This window comes from Miniopterus natalensis, chromosome 6 (assembly GCF_054644295.1).
Source record: "Miniopterus natalensis isolate mMinNat1 chromosome 6, mMinNat1.hap1, whole genome shotgun sequence".
Taxonomy (NCBI): domain Eukaryota; kingdom Metazoa; phylum Chordata; class Mammalia; order Chiroptera; family Miniopteridae; genus Miniopterus; species Miniopterus natalensis.
The window spans coordinates 89,229,967-89,253,461 of NC_142086.1; the positions used below are offsets into that span (position 1 = coordinate 89,229,967).

General features: G+C 55.0%; 1 protein-coding gene across 2 annotated transcripts in view; it reads right to left on the reverse strand.

Moving 5' to 3' along the window:
• Positions 1-2,759: 2,759 nt before the first annotated feature.
• Positions 2,760-23,495, reverse strand: part of RCAN1 (regulator of calcineurin 1) — a 48,744-nt gene continuing 28,008 nt past the window's right edge. The window contains exons 1-4 of one of the 2 annotated variants that reach the window (XM_016218287.2): positions 9,316-9,435; positions 6,678-6,851; positions 5,171-5,330; positions 2,760-3,525 (exon numbers count right to left, since the gene is read on the reverse strand). In XM_016218287.2, coding sequence (XP_016073773.1) covers positions 3,359-3,525; positions 5,171-5,330; positions 6,678-6,851; positions 9,316-9,402 — 588 coding nt within the window. In that variant the 5' untranslated portion in view covers positions 9,403-9,435 and the 3' untranslated portion in view covers positions 2,760-3,358. Of the gene's footprint in view, positions 3,526-5,170; positions 5,331-6,677; positions 6,852-9,315; positions 9,436-23,495 lie in introns of those variants that run through there. The other variant, XM_087818020.1, reaches the window with a different exon arrangement.

Below are 23,495 nucleotides of genomic sequence, written 5' to 3' on the forward strand. Positions count from 1 at the left end.
TTGCAAATCATTTCCCTCTTTTGTAAACAAAGCCGTGATTAAGGTGACATTTCAGGAGCAGCAGAGGGAGCACCCAAGGGGGGAGTGTGAGGGGAAGGCCCATCCCCCTCGAGGCCTGTGCCTCCCCGTGAGTCACGGGAGCGAGAGCCTTTCAGGTTTGGGTTAAAGGCTGCCAGGAGGGGTGGCGTCCCTGGAAAAGGCCAGAAAGCTGGGGAGGCAAGGATGCATCTCTTATGTATATCCTAAACTCCTTCCCAAGTAATTTGAAGGTAAATTACTTCTGTGTAGCTGGCCTTGAGATGAATGTCACGGGATAGACACTTAATACAGTGCAGCAGACGCTCCCCAGGGCTCTGCCGATGCTGGGAAGGGTGGGCGACCCAGCTGCCGGTTCGTTTTTGGCCCTCACGTGCCCACAGACTGCATTAACTCTCTGCAATTTAATATTTGATAAAATCTATCTACTCTGTGAAGGCCCGAGTCTCCGTGGGCACCCACACCCGTGCTGGAGGCGCAAAGTCCTACACGCTTGCTGACTGCAAATCAGCGTTTACTGCCGCGTCTCAAGAGCGGCAGGAGTGTGGTGCCGGCTCCCTGCTCCCCACCCTTCGCCGTGATTAGTGTCCGCTTCGAGGGGCTCATCCTCTCTTGGATGCCCTAAGCTCCTTACCATCAGCTCAGAACTATATTCTAGCAAAATCTATTTCAGGAACACGCTCAATCCATGGCAGCGGGTGTTTTCTGCACGACCCCGCCTGCGTCCTGCCTGCCGTGTTTGCACTGACTGAGCCCTCTCACGAGCAGGGCCAAAGAAACCCGTGAGTCCTGGGCACGTTCGCGATTTGGGACCTTGGTGTCCATCGGCCTGGTGACCAGTGACTGTGAGCACTGTGGGTGTTGGAATTTCAGCCGAGACGGCCCCAGGTACCTGCCACAGGACAGCTTACCAGACGCTGTCGGGATGAGAGACACGTTTGCTGATCTGTCGTGGTTTCTACTCCAGGGTCCGCCGGCCTCACCGGCAGTGGGACCAACCCACCTGTACTCCCCACTGTGGGGTGACCTGCTGGGACTCAGATTTAACTGACCATACTTCCTGGCCTTCCTCCAGGATTATTTATGAACTAGGATCCCAGGCCTGCAACTTCCCAAGCCACCTCTGGTCATCACTGGGCTCCTGGCCATTCTAAGGGACAATAAATGACAGCCCTCCCTGCCCCCGGATGGTCAATTAGTGAATCTGCTCAATAATCAGATTCCATGGATGGGACTGGAGTGTGGATTTTCCAGCGTGTTTAAGCCTCAAACACACGTGGCTTTAAGATACATAAATGCTGCTGGGAAGCGACGGGATGAGGCTACTCGCCGAGGGAGAGGAGCGGATGTGGCTTTTTCAGGGAAAATGCTTAATGTTGGTCTTGATCAAGATGAATGTCATGGGCGGGAATTCAGCAAGTAAATCCCAGGTGCGGGAGGCCTTGCTGGGCACAGAAAGCTGCCCCCCATTTGTAGTGAGTTCCTGGTGAAAGGCTGCCTGAAATTCAGACAGAGGCTTCCAGAAGTGGCCTTTGTGACTCAGTATCTCCCACAGGGATCTTTTTTCTAATAGAAAAGAGAACTTTTCGAATTAAGGGTCACGAGTGCTCCTGTTTAGCAGAGGTGCCAGTGGAGAGAGTTTCCATCCTAGCGCCGTCCACTGGGCAAAAGAAATGGGGACCCCGATTTGAGGTGCACCCACTGTCCCCTTCACTTAGCGTGTGCCTCGGTGTGGCTGACCCTCCGTGAGCCACGCCCACGAAGGAGCGGTTTCTAAACTCCCACCGACGAAGGAATGGGTCCTTCCGAGACGGTGGAGGTCAGAGGGCCCGCAGACGGACCATTAGAAATAAAATGACAACAGGTAGCTTTTCCGTAAGAGCATGTCATGTCAATTTATTATAGAACGCAGTTAGAAAAAATACTCTGAGGTTGTCTCTCCAGTTTAAAAGCACTTAGCCAGGGACACCGAAAAGCGACGCGACGTCTCCGCACCGGCCCCAGCCCGCCCGGTGCTGCCAACAGGGTTGGAGAGCATCCGGCTTCTTGGTGTGACCAGCCGAGCGCCTCCGCTCCTGAAGAGAACCACGGGCCTCATCCCGAAGCGCACCGCTCCCGGCCCGGGGCTTCAGCGCCACGGCTCCGCGACGGTGCTCTAAGGCCAAGGGAACGCCTGTCTGCCGGACGCACACAGTGCAGCTAGGAAAAGTCGCAGACGACAACCGCGGGGCCGACCCGCGGGACAAGCAGGGACGCACCGAGCGCCTCAGGCCCCCAGGCCCCCGCCGCCCGCGGGCTCTGAGTCCGAGTCCGGTCGGCTGTCCGGTGTCTCCTACAGGGCGCGAGTCCCGGGCGGGTCGCCGCAGCTCCCGCCACCTCCCGCTGCTGCGTATCCCGCCCGCGTGCACAGAGGGAGGAGTGTGTGTCCTCGGCTTTATTTACAAGTTCACCGTGATGTTCCAGCGGGTAAAAAAAAAATCAACGACCTTAACCAGCAACTCCCAGGGCAGGTTCCGGCTGGGACATTACAAACGCCAGGTGACAGAAACAGAGGAGACCCACGTCCGAGCCAAGGCGCCGAGGCTGAAACGTCTCGCCCACCGAGAGTCCAACGTCTCCGAATGCTGGACGCGGGCCCTGCCTAGGACTCTGGACGGACTCCTTCAGGAAGAGCGCAGGGGGTGCCCCCGACAGGACGAGCGGCCCCGGGGGGGGGGCCTGGGGGGAGCGGTGCTGCGAGGAGTCGTGGACTGGAAGCTGGCGGCTTCCCGACGCTCTCCTGTCTTCCAGACACACGCGGGGTGACCGGGGTGCGACTCCACACGCACAGAGGTTAGTTCTGGGGGGCCAGTGACACACATGCAGGGACAGCAGGCACGAGGGAGGAGGACGCTACAGTTTCCACGCTGCACAGCGGTTCTCAAAGCTCTCGGTGATCACGGTGCCTCTCCCGGCAGGACAGGGTCCACCCCAAGGGCTGCCTGGGACGGACCCGGGCCCCGTGATCAGCCTGCCCTCAGCAAAAGCAGAACCACCGGGAAAAACGAGCACAAAACACTAGTTATCGGGTTTCTCAGGACGTCCCCTAAAGTCTGTGTGCGATCACCCAGGCGCCGTGGCTGGCCCGGGACATTCCCGGGGCCGTGAACAGTGAGTGACATGCGGTGTCAGAGCCGGAGCCCGAGCCCCGAGCCTCTGCCGAGCAGCGTGCACCGGATCCCGCCACCTGGGCCACGGCTGCTGCTCCCAAGGTCGCGCCCGGTGCTCTCACAGTAAAACGGGCCTCCCCGCGAGTGTGACCCGGACCCCTGGTCGGGGCCGCTCAGCTCAAGTGGATGGGCGTGTACTCCGGCCGTCGGGTCTGGATAATTCTGGGCTTGGGCCTCCTGGTTCTGTCCAGCTCTTCCTCAGTCTCCTGGTCGCTGTCGCACACATGGACCACCACGCTGGGCGTCGTGTCGGTGGCCGCGTGCAGTTCATACTTTTCCCCTAGAGGAAGAAATCAATGGCAGGGTAACTCGGGCAGGAGCAAGGGAGCCCCAAAGCGAGGGCACCCGGGAACGCATCTGGGGGCTGCTGGGCCACGCTTCGTGCACAGTCCGCGGGGACCGAGGGACGCGGCCAGACACGCTCTGGATCCACATTTCTCTGCTGGGGGGGGTATGGTGGAGGGTCAGGTGGATGACTCGAAACCTTGGCCAGGACGCTGCTCACAAATCCTACCCACCTACCCATCAGTCCCAACCCAGAGAGCGCGGGCGCAGGACCCCAGCGGCAAAGTCTCTGCCACCTTGCAGGCTGCAAAGCACAGCCGGGCCATGAACTACATTAGTCAAGCTCATTGTTAAGCAAACTGAGGGCAAAGTGATTTGACGGTGTCTAGTTTCTAAAAAATAAGCCTTCTCAAATCAGCCTTCTGCAAAGAAGTGGTGACCCGAGTGTGGGAGGACTCTTCTCAGCAGCACTTTGTGTCCCGGGCGGGGTCTGACTCTCCTCCCCCCAGAGACCCCGTCTCCCCGCTGCTCTAACCCCGGGCTCCGGCCTCAGCCTTGGCCAGGGGTTGCCGGAGGAGCACACGCGTCCTCAGACCGGCCCTCCCACCCTGACCTTCACGCACCGTCGGCGGTCAGAAAGGTGATCCCTGCTTTCCACCTCGGAGGAAATTTCCGTCCGGGTGATGTTTTCAGAAATGTAATCTTTTCAATATGAAACTGCTGATGGCCCAAGAAAATAAAACCCTCGGCCCAAAGGAATGTCTGCCGGTCAAGGAGAAACTAGGAGCTGATGGTCTCAGCCTTTATTCCTTTCGCTACACGGACCAGGCAGGAGGGGGCCCCACCTGTTCACCCCGAGATTCGCCCAAGCCCTCTATCAGACAGGCCAGGAGCACCAGCATCTTACTGTTCCCTAAAACCACGCACCGAGCGCTGCCCACGGGCCGGGCCCGGCTGGGGCTGCTTTTTACGGGATGAGCTCGCGTACAGCCCGCAGCTCCGCCAGGAAATCAGCACCCATTTCACAGAGGAGGAGCCTGAGGCAGGGTGCCCGCCTCCTGCAGGCTCGCTCACACCCGTCCCTGGGAGGACTGGACCTCTCCCCCTGGCAGCTCAGCAGGGGAGCAGCCCCTGGGCCAGACGGGGAGCCTGGCTGGGCTCATTTTCACAGTAGGTTCTGCGTTCCCTCCAGCATTGAGAAGGGCGGCGAAAATCTGATCGGTGACAGAACTCTCCTCTCTGAGCATCCCCGTTACCTTTTCCGTCTGACTCTCACTCCCACCCGGAGCGACAGGACCTGGGGTGGCGGGTGCCCACACCGACTGCTCAGCGGGTGAGGGGCCGGGGCCAGGAGGGCCCACGGCGTTGGGTCCCCATGACCAACTACGTCCCTGTTGTACCGACACCTCCCTAAAGACCGCGGCCAGGGGTGCGCACGCTCCCGGCACGAGCCGCGCTGAAGCAGAAAGTGCAGACAGAGGTGACGCACGCTGGCACCAATCACACGGGGGGAGGGGGGGTCTGTGTGGAAAGGGCAATGGGGATGCCACGCCTCCCCGATGCCCACGCGCATCTGCCTCTGGGGTCCTCGGCACCGCCTCTCGTGTCACCTGCCCCTCCCCACCGGGACGCCCGCTTACCTGGCCCCAGCTTGGAGATGGCATATAAGAGATCATAATTGATGACGGGGGTGGCGTCCTCCACTTGCTTCCAGCCGACGGGCGGCGAGGCGGGGGGAGAGATCAGAAACTGCTTGTCCGGGTTCGGTGGGGCCAGGTGTGAACTCCCTATGTGCAAAGTCTGCGGAGAGAAACGAACCCGGGATGCAGCAGCGCCGGATGGCGCTCGAGGATGCGGGCGTGAGAGGGCGGGTCCGTGTCAGGGGCATCGTAAAGCGGCCCTAAGGGTGCCTGAGCCCTGGTTATGGTGCCAGCGTGAATGGGAGCCCCTCCCAGGGCTGCGACTCGCCAGTGCCCGCGCTTGACTAAGACCGACGGAAATGGACAGAATGCGTCCGGACATCCCCCCTCCAGCCCCTCACCCCGGAGGCAGCGCCGGAGCGTCGGAGGCTAACAGCTCTGAGACGATGCTGTTCCTCGGGGACAGGGTAGAGACGGGGACCCAGGACCCCCACCCGCCCAGTGGCAGCCCCGAAATTCCCTCCCTCTGGGGCTCTGAGTCAGATGCCAAAAGTGAGGAAGGAAAAAACATCCCCCTTCCAGGAGATAAAAAAATAATAACACGGAAAAATAACCTATGACCCTAGCGGGGGCTTATAATTCCTACCAGTTATTAGAGGGCTGTTCGGAAAGATCTGACATCAAAATCTTATCAATTTGGGCTTTCTTTGTAGTTTCATACACCCACAGCCCCAACTGTCACATGCGTTTACTTGAATAATCAGAAAAAGCCATGGGGGACTATGCAGTTGCTTATCCGAAGGCCCGAAACCCCACCACAGGCAGCAAGGACAAGCACCCCGTGAAGGCAGCGCCCACGCTCACCCCGAGGGGCGGGGCAGGCGCCCCAGCTTAAAGCGCAGCTATGCCCCTCTGGGGTCAGGAAGCGTCCCTGGGGGGGCTCCCCCACAGCGTGGGGAACGCGGGATACGCAGGGAGCAGCCTCCAGACCCCCCGCAGGCCGCTAGCCCCCTGCTACACCCGTTGCGCCCTCACATGGACCGTCGCCTGGGAGAGCCCTGGACGGGGTTAGCGGGGAGACGGCAAACCCAGCTCACAGCCTGGGGGCCGCGCCGAGGCGCAGGGGCAGCCGGCAGACTGAATTCTCAGGGCGGGAGCGGGCCACGCGGGTCCCCTTGGGCCCGCCCGGCCTGCTCCTGTCCTCGAGCGAATGCAAGAAAGCCCCTGCAGGAATCAGGAATCGGGGGCTGCGCAGCCACGGCCACCCGCCACTGCCACGGCCTCGTCCCTCCCCTGCTCCACCCCGGCCACTCACGAGGTCACCTTCAAAGACACCCCCATGTTTTCTGGGAATCGGGGAGACACGGGCAGCCCAGAGGATGGGTTCTGCCTTCCTCGGGATGCGCTCGTGGAGTTGGAAACAATGTATGACGCCGTCTCCGTATTAGCTACTTTGTAACAGGGCGGAGGGGGGAGGAGAAGCTCCAGGTCAGTGACCTCCACGCACCTGAGCGAAATACAATTTCATCTCCTTCCCGAGAAACTCGGTCTTGTGCAGCCGCAGCCGGGCGTCCGCGGCGGACAGGGGGTTGCTGAAGTTGATTCTGACCCGCTTGAAGCTCTTGAAGTACTGGAAGGTGATGTCCTTGTCGTACGTCCTAAAGAGGGATTCAAACTTGGCCTGGAAAACAGAAGTAAAAGGAGTTAAAACTTATACCTGCGTCTGACCCTGGGCTAGGGGGCTCCCTGACATTTCTTGCCACGGCGGCGGATTCTCGCTCCCTCCCAGGACCCCCGTTTCCTGGACAGGACGGAGTCCCCGCCCTTCTCATTTTAACACGGGCGGTTTTGTAGGAAAGGAAGAATGTTTGACGAAATTCATTTAACCGGCGGACAAGCCCCACACTTCTCCCGGTCACAGAAACACTCCTTTTACACTAGAACGGGCGTTGCTAAGAGGTACGCTCGGGTCACCTGTCGCCCCTCTGGCCCGACAGTTCCTACGTCCAATGACCTTCCTCAGCCCAGTGACTCCGGTCCCACAGCTCAGCTCAGGACCCGCCAAATGTCTCTTTATGCAGCTAATGTGAGAAAACCATTTTTACAGAATTGGAAAACAAGTTAATAAGCAGCCTTTCACTTTTTCATGTAAAGGAAGGGAGTTAAATTTTCCCCCACTATGAGTTTCTCACTCAATCTGTTGCTTTTTATTTCTCTAAAGTAATGCTGGTCTAAAAATCAGTGTCCTGCAAAGGGACCCACTTCTGCATCTGGCTTTAATATACGTCTCGAGTGTGACGGGGCAGGTGGCAATGATGAAACAGCAAGAGCGCGTAGAGCCGAGATGCCGAGTCCAGTGCCCGCACGCCTGGGCTTGGGAAAGAGCCGGTCAGCCGCCCGGACAAGCTCTGAGCAGAGCCCCTCTCCGGGCTGGAGGTGTCCCTGAGGGTGCACGGGGGGGGGGGGGGGTGCTGGGTGTCCATGGCAGCCTCTCGGGCTTCCAGCCAGAGAGAGAGACCAGACGGACAGTCAGAACCTGAAAGACTTTCAGTGTCTCTGGCCGAGCAGGGTGCCAGGGCGGAGTGCCCTCCACACAGGTGAGTGATGCAGGGAGGAGATGGGCCCACCGAGGACCCGGGCGGACCTATGGGAAGCACCCTGCTCCTGCAGAGGGGAGAGGGGATTCCACTCAAGAGCACCTTCTAGAATATTCGGGGCTGGGCAGCGGGGAGGGAAGGGGCGTCCGGGGAAGTGTCCCTTCCACCAGGCAGGTTGTTAGGGGGGTTTAGGGCGAGTTATCTGTTAAATCCATGTCACTATTATACCTTCTCCTATAAATACTCCTGTGGTTCTAACTTACGTTCAAACTTTCACGCCTTGAATTCCCTGGCTTTTCTTTAGCTTATGGAAACCTCTGTGCTCTCCCGCGAGGGGTCTTGCAGAGGGAAAGTGAGAGCCGGCCAAGCACAGGCTCACGCCGGCCCGCCTCTGGCCGCCCAGGGCCTTTCTCCACCTCTCTCGAGCTTGGGCAAGCTCCTGGCACGGGGTCTGCATAGATTCGGAGTCTCGCATGACCTCATTAACAGGCACTGTGACTAACTGTTCAGTTTTGAAGTTATGATTCATAATTCGGGAGAGGTGACTTGGTGAATATTTTTAGAATACAAGTCAGGGCTCGGGACAGAGCACAGAGAACGCGAGTTATCTGTTAAATCCATGTCACTGTTATACCTTCTCCTATAAATACTCCTGTGGTTCTAACTTACGTCTGGTTATTGTAGCTGTTGGATGGCACCTCTGCTTCACTTGACGAAGCCGCGGTTTCGCTCATACGGCTAACAGTAAACCCACGCTGTACCTTACACAGAATGGGCTCCGGCATCTAGTCAAAAACTACAGCCCTGGCTGCAAGCCCAGCACAGTTATGGAGCGAAATTTGATTTAAAAAAAAAGAAACTGTCACACATCTCAATAGGCTTTGCGTATAAAGCATATGACCCCCCCCCCCCAAACATACAGAATTCATTCGTGTACAATATGGGTAATCGATGACGTAGCCGGACAGGTACTCATGCAAATCTCACACCTCAGGCCAATGAAGGAGAAACTCATAGGAATGGAAACGACTAAATGCATTAATTACCAATTAATTACCAACCTCGAGAGCTGCTTCCCAGGAGGGCACTCACCCCACCCAGGCTTCCGTTACTGTTCACCAAGGCTGCGCTCGCTCTAGCTAGAGAAACCCGAATGACTGCAAACATACGAATGCCTTCACAGCATTTATTTCCTAAGATCGAGTCAAATTATGCTGAGCTCTAGATGCCAAAGTGAAACCTTCTATCCACTAAGAGACCTTCTGAAAAGTTCATTCAGAATGAAAAACCCATGATGCCCAAAGTTGCCTCACTGGCTGTTCGGGGATCTGGACGGTTTCAGACACTGAGCTTTAAAAATCCCTCGAGTCAGTCCCTCAGGAGACGGCTTTTGATTTTTAAGGCTCATCGTATTCTTGATTTAATTCAAAACCCCCAAACCCACAAGATAGCTGCATACCCCCCCCCCCCCAACTATTTCAGTTAATAGTCCCAGTTAACGTAATGCTTTGAAAACTCTCAGAAATCGCATTGGATTAGAAGCCTTACCCTGGTGTCACTTTCACTGAAGATGTCACCGTTTGCCACACAGGCAATCAAGGAGCTAAAGCTGTAGTTAAAGTTTCTGAAATGCATCTTGCTTCCTCCCGGGGAGAGCGCCAGGGATGCGCGCAGTCGGCCCGAGAGAGGCGCCTTCGCGGAGCTGGGGTTCTGCGCGGAGCCTGCGCTTATAAAGCGGGAGGGAGGCCCAGCCCCCAGGAGGGAAGCACAGCCCCGGCGCGTCCTGTTTGGACAGCAGATTCCTGAGTCAAGTCCCGCATGCCTGCAGGCGCAGGGACGCTGGGCTGGAAAGAGGTGACGTCAGCGCCTCAGTCTTCCCGAGGCTAACAAGCTCCGCTCCCAGGACGGAAAATCTGCGAGGTTTGCGCACAGCTGCGGGGCCGCCCGCTCTTGCAGCATAGTTTCCACTGGCAGTAATTCCATTCAGCTCAGGCGCTGCCCGGCTCCTCGCTCACGGCACGGCCGCCCCTTCTCAGGACGGAAAATGTTACAAAAGAGGAGGAAGCTTCGCAGTAAACAGCGATTAGCCTCCCGGGAGCTTTCAAGGCTTTGGGGAACCTGGAAACCGGCCTCGGCTGGTTGTGTGACCCTGTTATTTCCTGAAAAACAACTGACGCTTCATAGCGGGGTATTAGAGAGAACATCTGAAGTCGGTCTTGGTCCATGAACTCTGTTTTTAAAGGAAAAAGTGGAATTCGTTTTGAAATACAGCTTTTTTTTTTTTTCCCCCCCCAATTGAACTTTATTGGGTGAACGTCCTGATTCCCACTTGGATCCCACAGTGGCGCCGTGGGAAAGAGATACTTGTGCAAGGGCAGGATGCTCACCGGAAAACTACATTGTTGCAGTTTGAGAACTAGGGATCTGCAACACTTTGATCATTTTCTAACAACTACTGAGTTCAGAGAAGGCTGCAAACACATTGTAGAGAATCTAGCATCTGAAGTTGACAAAAAGAAACATTAAGAGGTGGTCCTGCTTTGAGACTCACACGCTAAAAGATTCTCTTTAGTATGGAAGGAAGAAAAAGTGGAAAGACTGTGCACTATGGCTGCAAAGACAGCTCCTCTGGCCTTCGTTCAGGTAGGACGTCCGGCCTGAGGAGCATCCTGGGGCGGCCTGAGCTTCCAGGCACTTTAGCAGTTTAGGTACCTGTGTTAGCCTGGGTCTGGGGTCCTTCCCGCTCTCCCCAATTTCCTTATTGCCTGAAAGCATTCTCTGGTCTAGACACACACAGGGACCCTACCATTCACATTTAAAGATTATCTTCAAAGAGTCATTAATGCCAGCCAATAAAAACAATGTATGCAACGGGGGAAAAACACACCAGAGCATTAATTCCTCCAAAGGAAAGACGCAGTCCCCTCGGATGAATGAGCGTTGCCCAATTTCAAGGCGCGGCGCTCCCAGCCAAATGGACAATTATGTAAGAAACCAGGTGTGGCGTGTGCTTTGCCAAATTCCCCATGACTCCCAACCGGAAAAGATCTAAATGCATATATTCTAAAAAGAAGTCTAGAACACCGTGAATGGTTCGGCAGGCACTGGACACTGGGGGTGGGGTGGGAGTGGGGGTGGGACGGTCACCGTGGCTGGGATGGGGGTGTGTGCTTGGACTGTGCGGAGTCCCGCGTGTCCTGGAGGCGTACGCAGACCTAGGTGGTGCTGTGGGGGTGGGGGTGGGGGTGGGAGGTGTTGGGGGACGCTAAGGGGAAGGGAGGAAGAAGTGGGACACACACCACTGCACTCCCTCCTCCAGGGGGCCGGCCTCCTCCGAGTGTCTCAGTCCTGGGCTCCAACGCCCTCCCCTCCTGGAGTCCACTTTGGGGAACAGAGCGGATCTGAGGAGGGAGAAGAGGCCAGTTTCACTGTCTTCCTCTTGATAAAACATCATGACTTGAAGCTCCAGTTTGGTTGTGGGGCAAATCTGGGACATTTCCGTTCATCTGAGACAACAGTGCTGAGCCCGCCCGAATTTGCAGCGTTGGTTTCATTATTCGGATGAAAAGGAAAGAAGAAGAGTGTCTGAAGCTAGTTCAACTGTCCTTGCTCACAGGAGCAAATGATCGGTGACTGGCTTTCCCTGGGCGGCCCAAACGTTTAACAAGACGCGCAGTTCTCTGCCTTTGAACCGAATGCGTTTAGTGAACTTGACTGCTTCCATTTTTACAGCAGGGGAAGGGGCTCCGAGCGGGGGCACCTGCGGGGAGGCTGGTGGGGCTGCTCTGTGGCAAAGATCACCAGGCCCAAGTTCACCGGGACCGGCCCGGGGGAGGACACTGGGCCTGCAGGCGCCGGCTTCCTCGGCCACAGGGGCGGGGGCAGTGCAGGCTCGTGTTCAGCGTGTCGGGCTGAGGAACGTGCCTCCTTTGGGCGCTCCAACCCCCGAGTGGCCGAGGGCACGGACACCTGTCCCTGTACCCACAGGTAACACCGCTTTAAACTCACCTCAGGGTCCTTTCACCTGCTGACCTGGCAGTTTCGTGGGAGTGCCTGCTCTCTGACTACATGTCTATCACACATGAACTTGGATTTCTAGACGTCCCATGCAAAAGAGTGTACTTTATAAATGGTGACTTTCCCCACCGAGAATAAAAATTGATCCAAAAGCAAGTATTAAAAAAACCTGACTTTCAAAATAACCAAATGGGACCAAATAAAACGAAAAAGCTTCTGCACAGAAAAGGAAACTGTTATCAGACTTACTGGACAAGAGACAATATTTGCAAATGGCCCATCCCATCAGAGGTTAATGTCTGCAATATAGAAAGAGCTCTTACAACTCAAGAACAGAAAAACAGCCAACCTGATTAAAAAATGGGCAGAGAAGCTGAGTAGACATTTTCCCAAAGACATACGGATGGGGACAGGTGAACAGATGTCCAAAATTACTAACCTTTGGGTAAATGCAGATCAAAACCACAGTGAGCCACTTGACACCTGTAAAATGACTATTATCAAAAGACAAGAAATAACGGGTGCTGGAGAGGACACGGGGAAAAGGGAACCCTTTTCAGTGGGATGTAAGTCGGTGCAGCTACCGCGGAAAACAGTAGGGAGGGTCCTGAAAAAACTAAGAACAGAACTACCATCTGATCCAGCCATTCCGCTTCCGAGTATCTGGGGACAGCACACACCCTAATTTGAAACGCTTTCTGGACTCCCACGTTCGCTGCAGCGTTACTCAAACAGCCGAGACGTGGCACCAGCCGACATGTCCACGCGTGGCTGGCTGGGTAAAGGAGAAGGAGAGGCGGCCGGTACCCCGGGGAGCGCGGCTCGACCGTGAGAAAGAATGAACTCTTGCCACGGTGGGTGACACGGGGGGCCTCGAGTGTACAGGGCCCTACGACTTCACTCATGGGCGGAATCGAACGAAACCAAACTCGTAGACCAGAGGGCAGGTGGGCGGTTACCAGGGGGGCAGGGGGTCGGGTGGGAGACAGGGGCAGAGGGGTCAACCGTATGGTGATGGCTCGTGATTAGGCCTTTGGGGGCGATCGCTCTCTAGTCAATACAGTTGAAACTTTAATAATAATAATGAAAAAAAAAGTCCAAACTGACCCTAGAGTGACAGAAAGCGAGCCTGTGAGCGCCTGGAGCCAGGGCAGAGGGAGGCGCGAGCTGTGAGCAGCACTGAGAACTCCTGGGGGTGATGAAAATCTTCTTTTGACTGTCGTGAGATTCCACAGTGTTCGCCTGCCAGAACTAGACGGTCTGCTTCAAATTTATGAAATTTACTTTACGTAAATCCTTCCCACTGAAGTTGCTAAGAAGCTAAAATGAAAGCTGACCCTGCTGCTCGCACACCCCGTGGCCTGGACACAGCACATCCCGGCCCCTTGCCGCAGGGAGGCGAGGGACCGTCTCCTCCGAGCTCCTGAAAGGCACACTAAGGACTGCGCTCGAAACCGTAAGACTGCAAACAGCAGAACAGGAATTAAAGGGGAAACGGGCTGCTTCGGCCGACGGAAAGCTTCAGATGCTTTGCATTTCTTCCATTCTCGCCATAAAAGTCTTAACGGAATCTCTCTAACCCACACTGGCAGCCCAGGGCGCCAAGCAGTTAGAGCCCGTTTTCATCAAAGCTGCCGTTTCCAGGGGCAAAACCCGAGGGGGGTGTTGAATTCCGGGTGACCTCAGCGGGCCCACCAGACACCCCGAGGAGCTTACGATTTCACCCAGAGTGTGCTCAAGGGAAACTCTACCAAACGGCCACGGAGGAAAAGCGAGTTCTGAAGCTTCGCTGTGCAAACCATGCAGACTGAAGGAGGGAACCTGCGGTGTCCGCACATTTGTCTGGAGCGCGAACACCTGGAGCGCGAACACCTGGGGCGCTTGCAGCCTCTGAGACAGCGGAGCAGCTTTATTGTTACATAACATTTGCAGCTGTCCCCTCCATCCCGGGGAGCGCGGCTCCCACGACCTCAGCTGCCACCCAAAAGAAATGCACAGGCTCTTTCTCCAACTCAGCTTCATCTTCCCCGTCTAAAAGCTGTTATGAACGTAGAAGACTGTCCCTGCCCTTGGCCTGGAACCTGGGTTAATATAAATCTCAGAGTTTTGGTGAGAGCTAAACACTCGGACGTCGGGAAAGTGCCTAGCACAGTGCCGGAAACACAGTCCGAGGTGGATGCGTGTTGGTTGCATTTTCATTCCCATCTCAGTGATAACGACACTGAGGTTCAGACGGGCACACTGTGCTTAGGAGAGCGAAGGCTCGCCCTGGTCTTGCGACTGCAGATTCCATGCTTGTATCATAAACTATGCCCACCTAGCATCCGTGCCCTTTGGTGGTATAGCTCACACCCCCACCTCTAGTCCCTCAGACCCTCTGGCCGGACTGTCCAGGGTGCCTCAGAGGTCAGTGGGGAGTTGTGGAGGTGCTCCGTACCCCTCCACTGTGCACCCCAGCACCCCACTCAAGGCAGCCACCTTCCTAACTGCCAGGCTGTGGCCAGTTTCCTATTGCTCCAATATAGTGTGTAGTTCCCACAGCACCACACTTCCCAAAGCCAAGCTCGATCACAGTCCTCTCCTACGGTACAAGCTTCAGTGACTTCCCATGCTCCTTACGCTGAAGATGACTTTCACCTAGTATTGATCTGTCCATGCATGTGTCCATTCGTCCGTCCATCCATCCATCCATCATCTATCATTCATCTGTCCATCCACCATCCATCCATCCATCCATCCATCATCCGTCCATCTATCCACCATCCATCCACCCACCATCCACCATCCATCCATCCATCCATCCATCCATCCATCCATCCATCCATCCATCATCCATCCATCATCCATCCATCTATCCATCCATCATCCATCCATCATCCATCCATCATCCATCTATCTATCTATCTATCTATCTATCTATCTATCTATCTATCTATCTATCTATCATCTATCTATCATCTATCTATCTATCTATCTATCTATCTATCTATCTATCTATCATCTATCTATCTATCTATCTCTAATCTATCCATCTATCATCCATCCATCTATCTATCATCTATCTATCTATCTATCTATCTATCTATCTATCTATCTATCTATCTATCTATCATCATCTATCATCCATCCATCCATCCATCAATCATCCATGCATCCACCCATCCACCATCCATCCATCCATCCATCCATCCATCCATCCATCCATCCATCATCCTATCTATCATCTATCATCCATCCATCCATCCATCCATCCATCATCCATCTATCATCCATCCATCATCCATCCATCGTCCATGCATCCACCCATCCACCATCCATCCACCCAAGCCCTGTCCTTGGGGTTGGGGGTTAAAAATGAACAAAGCAGACAGAACTCCTGCCCCCGTGGAGCTCACATTCTCAACGGGGAGAACATGTTTACATAATGGTCAGTGCTGGGGCAGAGGGGGGATGGGGAAAGTCGGGAAAGGGAGCTGGGGGAAGACCAGGCAGGTAGGACATCCCTGAGAAGATGCCATGTGGATGCATCAGACCTGAAGGATGAGAGGGGTGACCGGGGATGCTGGGAACAGCACTGCAGACCCAAGGAATAGAAGGCCCTGAGGTCCGGCGGGAGGCTCAGGGTGGCTGCAGGGGAGGGACACAGAGAAAGTGGTCGGGAGCACGGCCGTGTGGGCCTTTCAGCCACTGGAAGGACCAGGGCTTGTGTGCCGACAGAGGGGAGCCCTTGGAGGGAGACGGTTTTGAGCAGAGGGGCAGACTGGACCCGAGGAGCCCAGCCAGACAGGAGCCTTCTCCAGCCACGGGCCCAGCGCTCCCAGGCCCAGCCTCCAACCCAGCGAGCGGCGGTCAGAGGGGACGAGCGACCCCCCCCCGTACCCCGAACTGAGAACAGGAGGAAGCGGGTCCGGAATAGCAGCGGGTTCTTCCCCGAGTGGTAGATTTTACAAGAAATGTTCGATTCCACCACAGATGTGGAAAGACAGTGTGCTTTCCCCATGAAAAGGGGAAGCAGGAAAGGTTTAAGTAGCTTGCTTCATTACTTTGTCCTGTCCGGAAAATCCAAAGGTGGAAAAATGCTGTCACAGGGCTCGGCTTACGGGAAGTGGCCTTCTGGAGAAATGAGGACAAGCCTGCACGGTGACCACTTCCCAGACCCTCTGCTTGGGGTCTGACCTTTTGAAAGGTCTATGCGGCGAGCAGGACAGTGGATTTGGGGGTGGTGTGACCACAGAAAGACTCAGGCCCGGCTGCAGCGATGTCCCCGCCCCTGGCACCAAGGAGCAGTGGAGTCAGGGGATGGCTGGGCCCCCAGCACCTGGGTGTCTTGGGAGACAGCCCAGGCTTGGGGACTGTTACTCAGGGTCGCCCGTCTCCATCCTGCACAGTGGAGAAAGCTGTGGCTGTGGCCACTCAGGGGTCCTGCCCGTGCCGGGTCTGTTTGTGTGCTGGTGCCTCCTGACTCATCTGTCCACGGACATCAAAGGTGATGGGCGGAAGGAGGGAGTCAGCCGGCCAGTAGCCACGCTGCGGCATCCTGTGCTGTGGAATCTGCCACCAGGGCCCTTTCCAGGACAGCCTATGACTTCACATAATTATTATATTTACTCTTCAGAGTGTTTGCTTTCTAACCTGGCTGTTCTTCAGGTGATGCTGATCTGCTCCTGAGTCTGAACACACATCTACTGATGAGGCGCTGGGGTTGCTCAAAACCAGGATGGTGCTGGGTGCCTAGGGCCACAAAAGGACAAGCTGTGGAGGCAGACTTGGAAAATCCTCCCCACAGCCAGGGTGGTGCTGGTGCCCCTCCAGTACAGGGGAAAAGAGACTGCACGATCCTGGTGGCTTCTACAGCAGGGGTCCCCAGAGGGCTGCACAGGGTGGAGGAAAAAGACCAAGGGCTAGGAAGAGGGTGTAGCCTCGATGGAGAACATTCTTCTGAAATACGTCTGAGTAGAGGTAGATGTAAAGTGGTTTGCCATTTTTATCAATTCATCCATCCACCATCTACTCATCCATTCATCCATCCATCATCCATCAATCTAACCATCCGTCCTCCATCCATTTATCATCCATCCATCCATCCATCCATCCATCCATCCATCCATCATCCATCCATCCATCCATCCTCCATCCATCCATCCATCCATCCATTGTCCATCCATCTATCTATCTATCCATCCATCCATCCATCCATCCATCATCCATCCATCCATCCATCCATCCATCCATCCATCCATCGTCCATCCATCTATACGTCCATCCATCCATCCATCCATCCATCATCCATCCATCCATCCATCCATCCATCCATCCATCCATCCATCCATCGTCCATCCATCTATACATCCATCCATCCATCATCCGTCCATCGTCCATCCATCCATCCATCCATCATCCATCCATTATCCATCATCCATCCATCCATCCATCCATCCATCCATCCATCCATCCATCCATCCAATCATCAATCCATCTATCTATCCATCAAATATCTACCAGGGTCCAGGCACTGACTATGCCAGGTGGTGAGCACAGAAACAAATCTCTCATGGCTCCTTGAGGAGCTGACAATCCCCTGGGGACACCTGGCCGCTCTGGGGTGGCCTCTGCAGGTGGCACACCCAGGGATGGTGAGGAGAAGCACGTGCGAATGGGGGATGCTCAGCCAGGATTCCTAAGTGGCAAAGGTCCACTCTGTTCTCTGCAGAACATCCTGGATGAATTTCTAAGGTCATCTTCTCACAGAGTAAAAACCCCCCAATGACCTCAAATGTGGCTTAGAGAATTAGGTTATGTTGTTGCAATTCTTCCACAATAAAATGCCAGAGCACCATCTCCCACTAAGAGGAAGACAGAACCATTCTAGAAAAGAAACAGCATTTCTAAATAACCTGAGTCGAAGAAATAGTTTTGCAATTTCCAAGTGGTTTCTATGACCTTTGTCCTGGGCTAAGTTGTGTCCCCACCCCGAAATTCCTATGTTGAAGTCCTATCCCCCAGCATGCAGAATGCGACTGCATTTGGAGACAGGGCCTTTCCACAGGTAATTAGAGTCAGGTGGCTTTGTCAGAGTGGGTCGTAATCCTACAGATGTGTGTCCTTACAAGAGGAAACGTGGGCACACAGAGGGACACCGGGGATGCGCACACAGACAAATGTCAACATAAGAAACACTCAAACCTGTGAAGAATTTTTGTGAGTGTATTCGAGTCAAAACTGTCGACAATTTCCAGGAAGCAAATTCGAAATGGACCGAAATAATGTCCTGGAGAATGGAAGTTCTGCACTTTGTTTGATACATTACAATCAAAGAGGAAACACAAGTGGGTTACATGAAATCCATGGTGATAGATTAGGGAGGTGGGAGAAAGAAAAGAGGGGAACCTCTGGGACTGGACAGAAAGTAAAATGATGGACGCACTTCTTTTATGTGGGTGGGTGCAGGAGAGTTAATAGCCAACAATTAACTCAGTAACGATGAGGGGATCTGTGGTCCCTGCAGAGCGGTGCATGTCCTTTGAGGGGTCCGGCAAAAGGAAAATTACTTGGACATTCCAAAGACGTGTTATCACAGATGCAAAAAGACAACAGACAGGCTCAGTGAAGGTAAAGAGGGACCTTTGTCAGGGAAGATGCCAGCCTAGGACACGACTACCCGCCATAAACTGCTTTGAGTTTAGAAGTTTTAATTTCAGACCATCCTTTGTGTGTACTGAGTTCGCAAGGCCGCCATGCAGGCCTCCCCCGAGCTCGCGAGGTTAGCACGCGGCCCCTTTCCGTCCACAGGAAAGACAGAGTGAACGCACAGCCAGAAGGGGCACCTGCAAGCCAGGACAGGGGCTTTAGACGCGGTCAGTCCGGCCAACGCCTGACCTTGGACTCCCAGCCTCCTGAGCCGTAAGATGATGGCAGCTGCCACCCAGGCTGGGGTACTTTGTTGCAGCAGCCCCAGGACACTAACACAGCCCCCGACGTAAGCCTGTGTGACAATATAAAACGTGTCCATCTGGAGGGCCCACCCTTACTAAACACCCTCTCAGGTCTCTGAAGGAGCCGAGCCCCTGTTCACATTTGCCTTCATGTTGCCAAGGAAAAGTCCCCTCAAGAAAACGGTTAACGGGACTGAAGGACAGCTCCAGTCCCCCGCTCCAAACACACCCAGCCACGTGCAGACACAGTCAGCGTACGCCGTGGCCTACGCCGTGGCCTGCCATAAACCTGCGGGAGTCACACCTGCCTTCACGCACCACGCTGGGGGTCGGGCCCCCGTATACGCAAACCCACTAACTCCCTGCTGTTGATGAAGGAAGGCCGGCAGCTCCACGACAGTGATTAACTGGCTTCTTCAAATGCCACCTTCTTGGCACTCACGTGGATGGGGCACTTTTTTCTAAACAGAGACCCAAGGCAAACAGGAAAGGCACCCACGACGCTACGGGAAAGGATGCAGCTGTGCCAACTGTAACTATTTTTACTCCCACATTCCCAGCGCTATTTCTTTTCAAACCTGCAGGCGTATGAGACGGAGCTGGCCGCTAACTGGAAAAGGCGCAGACATTTACCCCTGCAGAAAATTTCTATAACGGTTTCTTCCCTGGAAAAACGAATGACAAGCCCTGAATCATATTTCCTAGGATCTTAAAATAATGATGTTGATTTGCTGGTTTATTTGAAAATTCCATGGTAATAAAATAACCAAGGTCTTAACCTATTTCCACGGGGACAATCAAAGGAAAGGGAGGCTGTCACTTTGGCTCAATAATTCTTCAGCTAGTCCCGAACCTGTGTTCCGACTGTCAGTGATTCCGAAATTCAGCAACTGCTGAGGTTTCTAGGCTGGGATAGTCCCCTGGCAAACACTTTCTCGATTCTTTCTTTAAATCAACCTTAAGGAACTCGAAAACCTCTTCAACCTCTGTGCACACAACTAGCAATGCCCCCTGGTCACTGAAGTCGAAATCCCCTCTTGTCCTTCTGAAATTTCTGGGTCCTTCCCCTGCACGCTGGAGGGTGAGGCCGGGTGGGCTGTGCAAATAAATCTTAGAATGAAGGCCTCAGAGTCCATCGCCGAGGCCCTGAGAAGACGGGACAACCCAGAGTTCTAGAGGCTGTCTCTGTGCTGAGAGCGCCCAGCCCATGGGGAAAGGGAAGGGCCTGTCGGACCTTTACGAGGCTGTGCAGAGTCTGGGCGACAGCCACGTGCTCCGAGGATAAAGTGAGGTTCCACATGCAAGGTGGGAGGGCCAGCAGGGGGCTCGGGCCACCTGCCTGTGAGCTTTCCTCCACCCCGGGGTGTTTCCCGACCCTGCCGAGGGGTGTCATGTGATGTCGTGGACACAGAAGGGCTTGTGAGTATTGGTACCAGGCAGTGGCACCCTCCAGGGCGTGGCCTCCTGCGGCTCGGCAGACATGGTTCACTCTACACACGGGTGGCCCGGCCTGTGGCACTCACCCTGTGAGCCCGTGAGAGATGCAGAACACGGCCCCACGGCAGGTCCACCTGAGTGCAGGTCCCCAGGTGACTCCTGTCCCGCGGTCTTAGTCTGGTCAGCTAACAGAATAAATACTATAGACACGGAGGCCTCGCATTCTGGAGGCTGCGAAGCCCAAGGTCAGGGCACCGGCAGACGCGCCATCCGCTGAGACCTGTTTCCTGGCTCACAGACAGCTGTCTGCTTGCTGGGGCCTCACCTGGTGGGAGAGGTGAGGGGGCTCTCCGGGGTCTGTTATAAGGACACTAATCCCACTTGAGGGTCCTGCCTTCATGACCTAATCCCCTCCCTAATGCCCCACCTCCTAACGCCATCACATTGGGGGGTAGGTTTCAACATATAAATTTTGAGGGGTCACAAACTCTAGGTCTATGGCACAGGCAAGGTCTGAGAGCATGGTCTAGGGTGGGGGGTAGGAACGTGCAAATCTCCATGGGAACCTCCCCGATTATCACGAGCAGCAAACGGGCAGAGCTGGCCTCCAGGACTCTCCCAGGAAAACATTTACCAGGTTGCCAGGGGCATCGTAGTGAACCGGAATTTCATCAGCGTTGGAAGGAGGCGTGAGTACGAGGCTCCCTTCCTAACTGATTAATTCCATTAGCAACGCCAATTAAAAATATATACGTACACGCACAGGGTGCCCCCCCCAAATGTGTACACACGTCACAGCGGACAGCTCTACTGATGTTCCTTCCCTTTCAGATCTAACCCACTGGAATAAATAGTTATTCAAAGCGAGAGAGGTACCTCCCAAGCCGTGGTTACCGAATGCTCGACGTACCTGTCGAGCGTACAGATGGGGAAGAGGTGACCGATTACTCGATGTTCTCACCAGCTTGCGGTGCCGGTGAAACAGCAAACTCATTTCCCTCCACGTGCCGTTTTGGAGGCTGGCTCTGTATTGTCGGCATTTTCCTCCAGAGATGCAGTTCTACAGATGACACGACTCAAACTTTCATCCCCCCCATTCCACAGCTTTCCTTCTCCCTGAAACAGGTGATGGAAGGCCGAACGCACTGACTGACTGACTCAGGGCACCTTCCTGACCCAGCGCCCAGCGCCCTGAAGACCACGCACGGTGCCTTCCACGCCCCGGGCCTGCGGCACGAGGCGTGTCACAAGCAAACGAAGGGCAGACGCCGCCTGCGAGGCCAGTCCCTTCTCAGACTCGACCTAGGATAGGAGGCCCAGGGGCCCCCGGGTGAGGGTGCCCATCCCGGATGGAGATGGAGTGGGCGCAGACCCCCTGGAGCTGACGACAGGGCTGGCCCACTGCACAGAGGGCCGTGCCCCTTCGCTCCGCGGGACTTCTCAGTTTTCTCTCAAATTCACTGAAGAGGGAGCCTCCAGGCGCCTGGAGCACGATACCACGTGACTCCCAGTACACAGCCACGGACGGTCACGCTGCTTCCTGGGGGCACCGGCTCCTGCTGGCCACCGAGGCCTCTGACTAATTCGTTCCGCGCTGCAGCTGTGCACGGCTGACTCACCAGCAGCTCCGACCGCTCTCATTTCCTGAGTGATTCTGAGGAGGCCTATTCCACAGGGAAAGTGGGATGACATAGAAAACCCAGAAACCAGGACAGTGCTCAAGTCTCAGCTCCAGATCCCAGACGCTCCTGGCCACAGAGTCCTGGATGGACCGCAGTTCCTGGGTTCTCACGGACACCCTGTCTTCCAGATACGCCTGCAGCCCGGGGCCGGGCTCAGCGCCACAACTGACTGAATCTGGCCCCAGAACAAGACCTACTCGTGACCAAACAAATAAGCTATGAAGCAAAACTCTTTTCATATCAGAGAGAGCTCTGGAATCAAGAGAAAGTGCGATGAGCCCGGCCTGCGTGGCTCAGCAGGTGAACATCGACCTAGGATCCAAAAAACTGCGGTCCGATTCTGGTTCAGGGCACATGCCCGGGTTGTGGGCTCGATCCCCAGTCGGGGGCGTGCAGGAGGCAGCCGATCAATGACTTTCTCATCATTAATGTTTATCTCTCTCTCTCTCCTCCTTCCCTCTCTCTGAAATCAATAAAAAAAAATTTTTTTAAATAGAGGAAGTGTGATGAGAATGCACAGGGATTACGGCAGGATAGAGGCCGCTGCTCCGTGAGTGGCGCCCCATTAGGTATTTGAAGGGGCAGGTCAATATTTAATCACTGGTGTATTGTTTTGCATTATGAGCAAAAGGAAGGCGGAGCCCCTGAAGCTGCTTCGATGTGCTTGTGCTTCAAGGAAGCAGCCACGCTGACCGGCCTCTCTGGCCATCGCCTCTCGAGGGCCTCGGCGTTCAACACAGAACTCAGTTCGAAAGATTTCCTGAAAATATTTCTCAGTGTGTGTTAGAAATACTGTGTGATTCTAATAAAACGATGGCTTTTAGGGGAATGCGATGGCATCATTCAAAATGGTTCAGCCTTTTAAAATAGAAGCACACTTGCCGTGGCCGGGACAGTGCAGGACGCAGGCAGGTCCTGACACTCTGAAGGGCCATCGAAACATAAACACTAGAAGTAGGTTTCCAGTAGCATCGTCAGAGTGAGACGATCACAAGCGGCTGTCATCCTCGCCGCGTGAAATTCCCCTCGGAGTCCCTGGAAACTGCCAGAACGCACAGATGGTAAATGTAGCTGACTTATGCCAGGAACTGTTGGAAAACTGGGACCGAGGCCAAGACTAGGGGGGAAAAGAAAACTCATCTGACAAAGAAAGTGGTGTCAGAAGTTTACTACAGTCTCCTGCTGGCCTGGGAGGGGCTGACGGGCTCCTGAATGAGCTGGGACAGTGCAGCTCCACGCAGGACGCTCTGAGGAGCCGCTGTGGGGGCGGTTCTGTGACTTTCAAGGGCAGGAATGAGACAAAGGACTCATTGTGAGGCCCTCGACGTCCTGCAGCGATGGTCAGATCCGCCTCGCTCCTTAAAGGCCACGCTCTGAAGCAGCCCCTTGTCCCAGGGACTCAGTCGAAGCGTCCGGATCTGGGTCCCGCTGAGGGTCCTGGGAGCGAGCTCAGTTTCGTTTACTGCGCAGGCTCAGACTGATCCCCCGTGTGAGTTACACTCAGCCCGTGCTCCACACATCTCAACTCATCTGAGGTTCCCGGCCCCGGTGAGGACACGGGGAGCGCTCTGGTCCCAGCCGACCTTTGCAGAAACGGGACTCGGCGAGCTCAGGTCACCTGTCCAAGGTCGTGCACCTCAGAACTGGCAGCGTCAACAGG